The 9,482-nt window shown below is 49.2% G+C and overlaps 2 protein-coding genes across 2 annotated transcripts; both read right to left on the bottom strand.

Annotated features, from left to right (window-relative positions):
* Positions 1-475: 475 nt before the first annotated feature.
* On the bottom strand, positions 476-4,559 carry LOC127313101 (2-alkenal reductase (NADP(+)-dependent)). The gene is made up of 5 exons (XM_051343642.2): positions 4,154-4,559; positions 2,049-2,226; positions 1,403-1,569; positions 1,187-1,269; positions 476-1,086 (listed from the first exon to the last, which is right to left on the bottom strand). The coding sequence occupies exons 1-5, from the start codon at positions 4,388-4,390 to the stop codon at positions 708-710; spliced, it is 1,044 nt and encodes a 347-aa protein (XP_051199602.1). The 5' UTR covers positions 4,391-4,559; the 3' UTR covers positions 476-707.
* An 86-nt stretch (positions 4,560-4,645) lies between these two features.
* Positions 4,646-5,618, bottom strand: LOC127315325 (ethylene-responsive transcription factor RAP2-3-like). The gene is made up of 2 exons (XM_051345822.1): positions 5,271-5,618; positions 4,646-4,666 (listed from the first exon to the last, which is right to left on the bottom strand). The coding sequence occupies exons 1-2, from the start codon at positions 5,616-5,618 to the stop codon at positions 4,646-4,648; spliced, it is 369 nt and encodes a 122-aa protein (XP_051201782.1).
* Between the last annotated feature and the right edge of the window lie 3,864 nt (positions 5,619-9,482).

Raw genomic sequence — 9,482 nt, 5'->3', positions numbered from 1 at the left:
ACTATATCGATGAGTGTTTACAAACACCGGTGGTTATCTTATAATCTGATAAACCCTAACCGGCGGCTTACAAGAGGCATATATAGACGGTGGCATTGATCCGTACCGCGGGGGGCTGGCCGAAGCGTAGCGGAGTCTGAAGTTAGCCTCCGTTTAGTATGAATTTGGATCACAATATAATAGGCAGGCGCACCCCTCAAGGGTAGATTAAGACAGTTTCAATAGATCATAGACAGATCTCACCAAGATATTAGAAAGGCCACCGATATCATATAGCAAGTCGCCTAAAACTAGCGACATTATGATAATATAGTGATTTATAATAGCACATGGTTTTGCCACCGCAGTAAAACAAAGATAGGTCCATCGTGTGCTCAACCTCATCCCTGGAATCTCCAACGTCATCCCACCCTACTCTCTTCGTAGGCCATCTCAATGGCATATGCAGTGAAAGAACCACGACAACTAAGTTGCATTGGAAACAAGTAAAATTTCGGATATTTCTTTAGGATCTCATAAGTTATCAACACATCATCCTCATGCTCATCGAGAAGGTCACGCAACGCCTGATTAGAACCTAAAAGAACTCTGGTGTCTAAAGTTACATCAGCGGCGTGTCTCTTTTAATAAAAGGCTGTGTGCATCGACTGATGCAGAGGCCGGGGAATACCCCCATTTCGAAAAAAAAACATCAGCGACATGTGATGTCAGTCCCGTGCTACAGCCACAAGCTGCTTTCCGATGTTACGTCCGTAGAAGATCCCGATAAGCGCAGCTGGCACGTTCTCTATGCCCTCTGCAACGTCCTCCACATAGGTGATCTTCCCTTCCTTGAGGTAACCTGCCATCTCCTCCTCAAACTTTCTGTAGGTGCCGAAGTACTCCGTCACCATGAAACCCTCCACGCGGATACGCTTGGTGACGATGCAGAAGAGGTTACGCACACCCTCAGGCTGCTCCAGGTTGTACTGCGAGATCAATCCACACATTGACACCCGCCCGTGCAACCTCATGTTAAGTAGCACCGCGTCCAGCATCGCACCACCCACATTCTCGAAGTAGATGTCAATGCCCTTCGGAAAGCACCTGAGAGCCAGTATTGTGGCATGGAGGATTCTATTAATTGGCCGTTACCATTCGAAGTTTGAACACAAGGATATGGTAGCAAAGGGGCTTGGAAATGGACCTCTTAAGTGCGGCGTTGAGGTCCTTCTCCTTCTTGTAGTTGAAGGCATCGTCGAATCCAAACTTTGTTTTTAGGAGGTTGACCTGAAGCAAAAGGTAAATTTATTCCAAGAAAAATGATGTATCACGGATATTTGAAACATGGAGTAACATAATCAGTATGCTTACTATTCATGATGTAGATATAAGCAGAACCGGTGACAGAGAGAGAACAAACCTTCTCATCAGAACCGGCACTGCCAACAATGTAGCAGCCTGTGATTTTAGCAAGCTGCCCAACAAGCTGTCCTACGGCGCCTGATGCAGCCGACACAAAGACATACTCCCCTTTTTTCGGCTTGGCCACGTCAAAAAACCCAGCATATGCAGTAAGGCCAGGCATGCCTGAATTATCAATTTACGAGTAGCGCAATTAGTAAAGAGACTGACCACTGTGTCAGCTGTTAAATATGATGAAAGTAGTACACTAGCATAATTATCAGACTTGTAGAACAGGCCAGGGAGAAACAAGCTCAGTCCCAGCCATTGATCAGCTTGGATGTCATCTTTAGCTGTTAATACTTGCTGTCTCTGCTGGAAAAAAAATTCCACTATGGATCTCTGAACATGATATGATATGGCACACTACGCCCTAGTGTATTATGGCCTGTTGCAATGCATTCCTCTTTCATGTTCTTCTGTGATCAACTAACTAGTGTTGAAGTTCGATAAACCCAGTGAACCAACGTTGCATTTGCTTGATTATATAAGACTGTCTAATAAGTAAGACGAAATGAACCCATAATTAACCTTCCGGTTTTAGAATAACGAATTAAAAAAACAATAACCAGATTTGCTTGTGACGAGCAAGAGTGAGGTCTCACCAAGAACACCTGTGTAGTACGACAGTGGAAATTCAGGATGGCTGATCTTGAATAGCGACTCTGGATTAGTGACCAAGGTGTATTCCTCACATCCTATGATTCCCCACACCAGATCGCCTGCCTTGTAACCCGAGTGCCCGGATTCTAGCACCTTGCTTACACCGAAAGCAGTCAAAACCTGGTAGGATACCCACAGAGAGCAAACTATTGAGGATTCCAGAGGTAAACAGGTTCAGAAAGAATATTGAATCCATCAGAAGCACAGACGAAGAGATTATAGTCCGCTCCCTAGTCCCTCGATGGGTGAAACAGAAAGCTACTAACGTACACGATATAACAGAGTAATTACTGCAGGCCCACTTCATGTGTACCACATATCTATATCTATAATCTATATAATAACTAAAAAGAAGCAACCCACTATGTAAGTGTGTGCCTCTTGCTAGGACGGGAGTGTTGTCGGGCCGGTGTGTGGTGTTTGGGTTGTACGGCTTTCGGTCAGTTTCCCTTATAAACTGACCAAATTTCCCTCTTCTTAATGAAAAGGTAGTGCTCCTGCCGGTTGCTAAAAAAAACAAAAGAAAACTATGTAAGTGTTTTCTCTAAACATGCAGCTCCACATAAGCAAATTGCCATGTCAGCAGCTTCCCGTTCTATTGATGAATTAAGTTTCGGTTCAATAAATCTTCTGTTCTAGCATGCATGCAGCGCATCAGGTCACCGAACACTAAAAAGAAGAAAATCCTCTGCAGCCGCTCCCTGTTCTCCATATAAACCTCTTCATGTCTCCCACGATCTCATATCACCCCAGGCCCTTCCACTCCCCGTTACTTACTCCACTCAGTACTAATTATCTCTCTCCCACCAGCTGTATCACGCCCTTTTGAACCTCCTCTTTCACATGTCAGAGCCGTGTCAATTTGGAGCGACAATAACCTTTCTTCTCTCTTCTTTCCACATCGCCAGAGTAGACAAGCAGAAGGCCGGCGGAAAGTGCGGCTGCGCCTGCATGGCACATACACGGGAAAGACTAGAAGACTATAAGCTCGGGACAAAGTCAGCCGGCTAGATGGTAGCATCGATACGTCATGCTGTATGATTGTGTAGAGTCTCCAGATCAGTGTATCATCTTTCTTCTGTTGTTTTCCTACGAAGGCTTGCTACTACAGATTGATCTAGAGGCAAGAGAAAAAGCATTGGAAGATAAGCAGAACGTCAAAGCCATGGATTTGGAAGGTACATGATGGGTTCAGAAAGTCATAGAAAGAGCAGCGTTGAAGGGTACTAATTATTTTAATTTCTTTCAGCGTTTATCTCCATCAGTTTACAATTCTTATTAAACTGTTTTTACAGTTTTTCATCAATGCAGGGCGTCCAATGATTTATTAAGAATATTGCTCTTTAACCTTTTGTCAATTACATCACTTTGTCCTGCCTTTTCCGTTTGAGGTTGTGCAACTTATTTTGTAATTTTAATACATTTGTTGGTCTTTAACTCTGTATTGCAGATTGATCAGGACTATTAGGAGGAATAGGAGCGGTTGTGAACCATTCTCATTTCAACAAGCCATATATTTATCTACGTCTTCCTTAGATTATTTTGTTTGAAGGCAATGGTAGTTCAATTTGTTTGTTCTAAAATTTAGACTATGACATGCAGGTATATTTTTTGTTGCCGCCTATAGATGTACTTTAATGTTTTAACATGTAAGTGAGGTTTACAGGTTCTTCATTTTTGCCTATGGAGATTAAGCATGTCTGGCTGCTCAGAAAATTTACCTGTCCGGGGGGAAGTTATTCATTCGCACCATCACTTTGGATGATTATCAATATTTTTCTTTTGCAGTTTTCTTACTTTATTAAACATATACTTATATATATTCCAGTAGCAACGCGTGGGGAATCATCTAGTGTTCTCCAATAGCTGAGCCCATGCATGAAAAATATGGTACTACAATACTACATACAAGATTTAAAAGAAACATTTGCTGAGGTGTAACACTGAATCTATCACGAAATGGATGCAGTAAATAGGTTTTGCCAAGGAAAACGGAATTTTGGTGCGGGATCATGTTTGATATATGGGTTAATTACGATTACGATACCTCGCCCGGGACAAAGTCTGGAACGTAGCTGGGCTCCTTATGCCTGGTCATGCGGCTGCGCATGTATGGATCGCAGGAGAGGTAGAGGTTCTTGACTATCACCGCCGCCGACCCGGGCGGCACGGTCAGCCGCACAGTCGCCGTGACGAGCTCCATGTCGTCCTCGGTGGGGAACCCCATCACGTGCCGCTTCAGGGTCACCCCCTTGTTACTCACCTCCGCCGCCGCCGCCGCCATTGTTGGGCGTACCGATGAGTTCCTGGTTTCAAGATATTATTATTGAACGCTTGCAGTTTGCAGGTGGGAACGTTTGGTGTTTGGCGGATCGAGCGGCCGGGTAGCAGGAGCAGCCGCGGTTAATGTGAGGCCGAGGACGGCAGACGTGTCTGTCTCGTCTCGTCTCGTGTCGTGAGGACGGCCGGCCTGGAGCTCGCGCCACGCCAGTTTCGTAAGACAACCTCGTCCTCTCCGTCTCTTTCCGTCGGCGTGTCGTTAGAGCATCTCCAACAGGCGCTATAAATAGGCGCGCTAAATCACGCTGCCGCCACGCTGTAAACCGATGGCGCGTTGGACTGAGTTTTCCTCCGCCGGTTGCTCCATTTTGCAGTGGCCGTTGGCGCAAAAAAAAAACAGCTTTACCGGACGCTCTATTTTGCAGCGCGCGGCGCGTCGTGAACGGCTAGTTCGACCGTTTCATTTTAAAATAAATCAAACAAAATATGAAATTTTAACCGAAAATACGAAATATATTAAAAGTTCAACGATACATCGCGACATAGTGGACGAAAATACGAAATTTGACAATTTTAAACTAGTCCTACTCCGAATCCTAGTCGAAGTCCGAGGAGTGGGTGCTCGGAGTCGTCTCCGACACCGGCGTCGTAGTCCACTCGAAGGAGGAGGAGGAGAGGACGATGGTGGACGGCCCTGCGCCGTTCTTCTTTTCCTCCTCCTTCCTCGCCGCCTCGGCCCTCGCCGCGGACTCGGCGCGGCGCTTCTCGCGGCTCGCTTTCTTCTTCGCCTTCGCCGCCGCCTTCTCCTCCTCCTTCTGCGCGTAGAAAGCTTCCGTGGCGGCGACGTCCTCGGGGAATTGGCGCGCCCACTCGAGGCGGAGGGCCTCGTCGCGCTCGGCGATGAGGAGACGCTGCTCCAGCTCGCGTTGGTGGCGCTGCTGCTCGCGCGTGATGACTGGTGATGGGGGCGCCAGCTGCTCCGCCTGCTCCCGCGTCCATACGTCATGAAAATTCATGGTCCGGCGGGAGCGGCCGAGGCGCCAGGCGACGACGTCGTACGCCAGCGCCGCCTCGTGCGCCGTATCGAACGTGCCGAGGCGGATCCGCTCGTCGCCGGAGCGGATTTCCGCGTAGAAGCGGCCGCTCGGCCGCGCCCGAACGCCGTGGTAGCCGGAGGTGGAGCGGCGGCGCAGAGGCATCTTCGGCGGGGTGGTGGCGCGGAGGCGGAGCATCGGCGGGAGAGAGGTCGAGCGTCGGTGGGGAGAGGAATCGGCGGGGAGAGAGACGAAGCGGTGCAGAGACGAAGGGACGCGTGGAAAGTTCAGACAGTTGGCGCGTTCGCGCGTGTCGCGTTTATAGCGCACGCGACAGCAGACACGACAATTCTCCCGCGCGGAATAGCGCAAACGCGCGCGCGGGGTAAAGGTTTTAGCGCGCGCGTTTTTCCCCGCGTCTGCTGAAGCTTCGCGCGGGCGCCCGCGCGCGCCAAGCCGGCAGTTTTTTGCCGCGTGGCCGTTTTAGCGCGCCGGTTGGAGATGCTCTCACAATTTTCAGCAGAAACAATAGAAATGTTTTGGCGGTGTGTGTTACGAACCTCCATTGATCAACACAGGATTCCAATACAAATTGGTAGCTAGAACAAGAGATCAGAGTAGAGAGTGTGATTAGCAGAGAATTTGGGGTAGATTCAGCAAGAGAAACAGGGGATGTCAAGAGCAGAGGTAGGGGACGAGAGAGACGCTTCCGTTCGTAATCCAACTGGATAGCATTTCGGTAGCCTCTCGCTTCGTATATATAGTTGTGGTCGCTCTCGGCCCGTCGGTTGGGCCGAACCCAACGCTGCTAGCCCACCAAGACAACAGCCCAGTTATAGGTCCGTAGGCGAGGGTCACAGTATGACTTGCGTTCACTAGGTGAATCTGTATCCGATTTATTGCAGCAGATTTCGTCCAACTTTCTTTTGACGCATCTTCCACTCATAAAGATGAGGAATTCGACTATGATCGGAAAGATATGGAGACGCGCTACGACTGAAATAAAAAGTGCATTTACAGGAATTGGATGAGATGTTCACGGAGCAAGAAGTCTGGGATACCATCAAAGGGATGCCGGCAGACAGGCCCCCGGGCCAGATGGGTTCAGTGCTGCATTCTACGTCCGTGCTTGGCCGGTGATTAAATCTAACATTATGACGTGCTTATATAAGCTTGGAGTGGGCGACGGAAGAGGCTTTGCTAGGCTCAATAGGGCACTCATCACGCTCATTCCTAAGAAGCCAGATGCGATGGAGATTTCTGATTTCAGGCCAATAAGCCTAGTTCACAGTTTCGCGAAGCTTTTCTCTAAACTGGTGGCCAATCGCCTTCGGCTGAGACTTGGAGATGTGGTGAGCGCTAATCAGTCAGCGTTTATTAGAGGAAGATGTCTCCACGACAACTTCATGCTCGTCAGGCAGGTGGCGAGGAGGATCAATACCCGGAGACAGACGGGGCTCCTGCTCAAGTTAGATCTTTCTAGGGCCTTCGACACCATGTCTTGGAGTTTCCTTTTTGAAGTGCTCCGTCACATGGGCTTTGGAGACCTGTTCTTGCGTTGGATTGGCATTTTGCTGCAGACCGCCAACACCAGAGTCACGGTTAATGGAGTGCCAGGCAGAAGATTCAGGCATAACAGAGGTTTAAGGCAGGGCGATCCCACCTCGCCCATGATGTTCGTCATTGGTATGGAAGTGTTAACTGCGTTGGTAATCAAAGCCACAGAGGACAATCTCTTAAGTGGTCTGGCTGGAACCACGGCGCTACAGAGAGTCTCTATCTACGCTGACGATGTTGTGCTCTTTTGCAAACCGGTGGAGGAGGAACTCGCTACGATCAGACAAATCATGGAGGCTTTCGGGGAAGCGTCGGGCCTTAGGGTGAACTATATGAAGACTACGGCCACTATGATCAGAGGGTCCGATGAGGAGCTAAACAGAGCCAAAGCCATCATTGGCTATAGAAGCCAAGACTTCCCGATCAAGTATCTTGGCTTGCAACTCGCCCTGAGACCTCTAACTAAAACTGAATGGCAGCCGATGTTGGACGCGGTGATTCACACACTCCCGGCCTAGCAACGTGGTCTCATTGCACGGGCAGGTCGCCTGACCCTGATCAACTCTGTCATGTTGGCAAGGCCGATTCATCACATCATTGTCGAGGACCCACCCTGCTGGCTCCTAGAGGAGGTGGAAAAGCACCTCAGAGGGTTTTTCTGGGTCGGCAAAAATAGGGCGAACGGAGGCCAATGCCTTGTCGCATGGGATAGCATCAGTAAACCCAAGAGATTTGGAGGACTTGGAGTCAAGGACCTTAGGCTCCAAGGTTTAGCGCTGCGAGTTCGCTGGGAGTGGCTGCGCCGGACAGATGACAGCCGTCCCTGGCAGGGTCTAAGCCTGAACCAGGATCCCAAGGCGCGTGCTGTCTTTCGTAGTCTCGCTAAGCTGGAGGTGGGAGACGGATCCAAGATCCTCTTTTGGCACGACAGATAGATTCATGGCCGCGGTGCGGAGGATATTGCACCATTGGCCTTTGACTCGGTGAACACTAGAAGGAAGAATTCGAGGACTGTGGCGGACACGCTCCTTGATAACAGTTGGCTTCGTGACCTTGGTCCGGAGCTGTCAGTTGAAGGCTGGGCACAATGCATCAGGCTTTGGGATGAGATCGAGCTAGTTGACAGGGATGCTAGCAGGCCGGACAGATTCACCTGGCCTGGATCGATCAAGGGTGTCTACTCAGCCAAGGACACCTACAGGATGCTATGTTTGGGGCAGGAAGAGTTCAGCATGTATAAACCCATCTGGCACTCATTCGCACCACCAAAATGCAAAAATTTTGTGTGGCTTGCTTTGAGATATCGTCTTTGGACTTCAGATAGAAGGCACAGACATGGATTGCAAGATCGATCGGCGGCTTGTTACTGGTGCCTTCAGGATGAGGACAACCTGGATCACGTGCTCATGCGCTGCTCGTATGCTCGTCAGGTGTGGTTCGGTTGTATCACGGCTGCAGGGCTGAACATTGTGGAGCCTAACAGGGATAGTTCTTTGGAGTCTTGGTGGTCTTCGGCAAGAGATCTGGTGAGGAGAAGGGATAGAAACAGTTTCGACACGCTGGTGATCCTCATCGCGTGGCAGATCTGGAAACAACGCAACGCTAGAGTGTTTGGAAACACTAACCTGCAATTCTCTACCGCCCAGATGTTGATTTATATCAAGGAGGAGTTTGGCCTTTGGAAGCTTGCCAAAAGAGGAGAGGAGTACCAATTTGCGAGAGAATAGGCCTAGTGTGTGTATGTGTGTGTGTGTGTGTGTGTGGAGTTGCCGCCTTCGCTGTTCGCAGACGTTGGGCAGGCCTCTTGTATATGACACCTTGCTTTCTTCTATAAAGATTTGGTACGCCATTGGCGTACCCTCGAAAAAAAAAGTGCTTGCCGTGATCGTAGTCAATTGGTATTCGATTGCCAATGGCGATTACATTTGCTTTGGTAGTGTGGACTGTGCACGGATTGAACTCAACCGCGCGTAGAGGTTTTTTTTTTTGCAAAACACGGTACAATTAAATACGCTCACACATCTGCGTACATGTTGTATTTGTGATCCAAATTCATATACTAAAGGCAGGCTAACTTCTGACGAGCGGAGCGAGGCCCGTCGCCGGAGGCTTGGGCCGAAGGGGGTGCGGGGGGGGGGGGCGGCAGCCCCCCGCGGTACGGTACGGATCGCTGGCACCGCCTATATATACATCATGTAAGCCGCCGGCTAGGGTTTATCAGATTATAAGATAACCCACGACGTTTGTAAACACTCCCCGACATAGTGAAGTTTTGCTGGCTGGCGCCCGTGGTTTTTCCCCCTTTGTGTTGGAAGGGGTTTTCCACGTTAAATCTCGTGTCTCCGCTGCGTTTACCTTTACCGTTCTTCGTTATTTGCTTGTCGCTTTTATAACAAGTGGTATCAGAGCCCGTGTTTTCAATCTAGGGTTTTGCGACATGTCTTCCTTGAAGTTCGATCTACCGCAGCTGGATTATACCACGAGATTTTCTCTGTGGCAAGTGAA

This window comes from Lolium perenne, chromosome 7 (assembly GCF_019359855.2).
Source record: "Lolium perenne isolate Kyuss_39 chromosome 7, Kyuss_2.0, whole genome shotgun sequence".
NCBI classification, from domain to species: Eukaryota; Viridiplantae; Streptophyta; class Magnoliopsida; order Poales; family Poaceae; genus Lolium; species Lolium perenne.
The sequence above is the reverse complement of the archived record's forward strand: the minus strand, read 5'-3'. Positions and strand labels throughout refer to the sequence as shown.

What these genes read in the sequence shown, in the direction of transcription:
- LOC127313101 (XM_051343642.2), bottom strand. Translation starts at nt 4,390, where the DNA reads ATGGCGGCGGCGGCGGCGGAGGTGAGTAACAAGGGGGTGACCCTGAAG. An exon ending in GTGCCGGTTCTGATGAGAAG is followed by an intron (nt 1,270 to 1,402) that starts GTTTGTTCTCTC and finishes CTTTTGCTTCAG; the next exon opens with GTCAACCTCCTAAAAACAAA. An exon ending in CTCAACGCCGCACTTAAGAG is followed by an intron (nt 1,087 to 1,186) that starts GTCCATTTCCAA and finishes ACTGGCTCTCAG; the next exon opens with GTGCTTTCCGAAGGGCATTG.
- LOC127315325 (XM_051345822.1), bottom strand. Translation starts at nt 5,618, where the DNA reads ATGCTCCGCCTCCGCGCCACCACCCCGCCGAAGATGCCTCTGCGCCGC. An exon ending in TCATCGCCGAGCGCGACGAG is followed by an intron (nt 4,667 to 5,270) that starts GCCCTCCGCCTC and finishes GCCTATTTATAG; the next exon opens with CGCCTGTTGGAGATGCTCTA.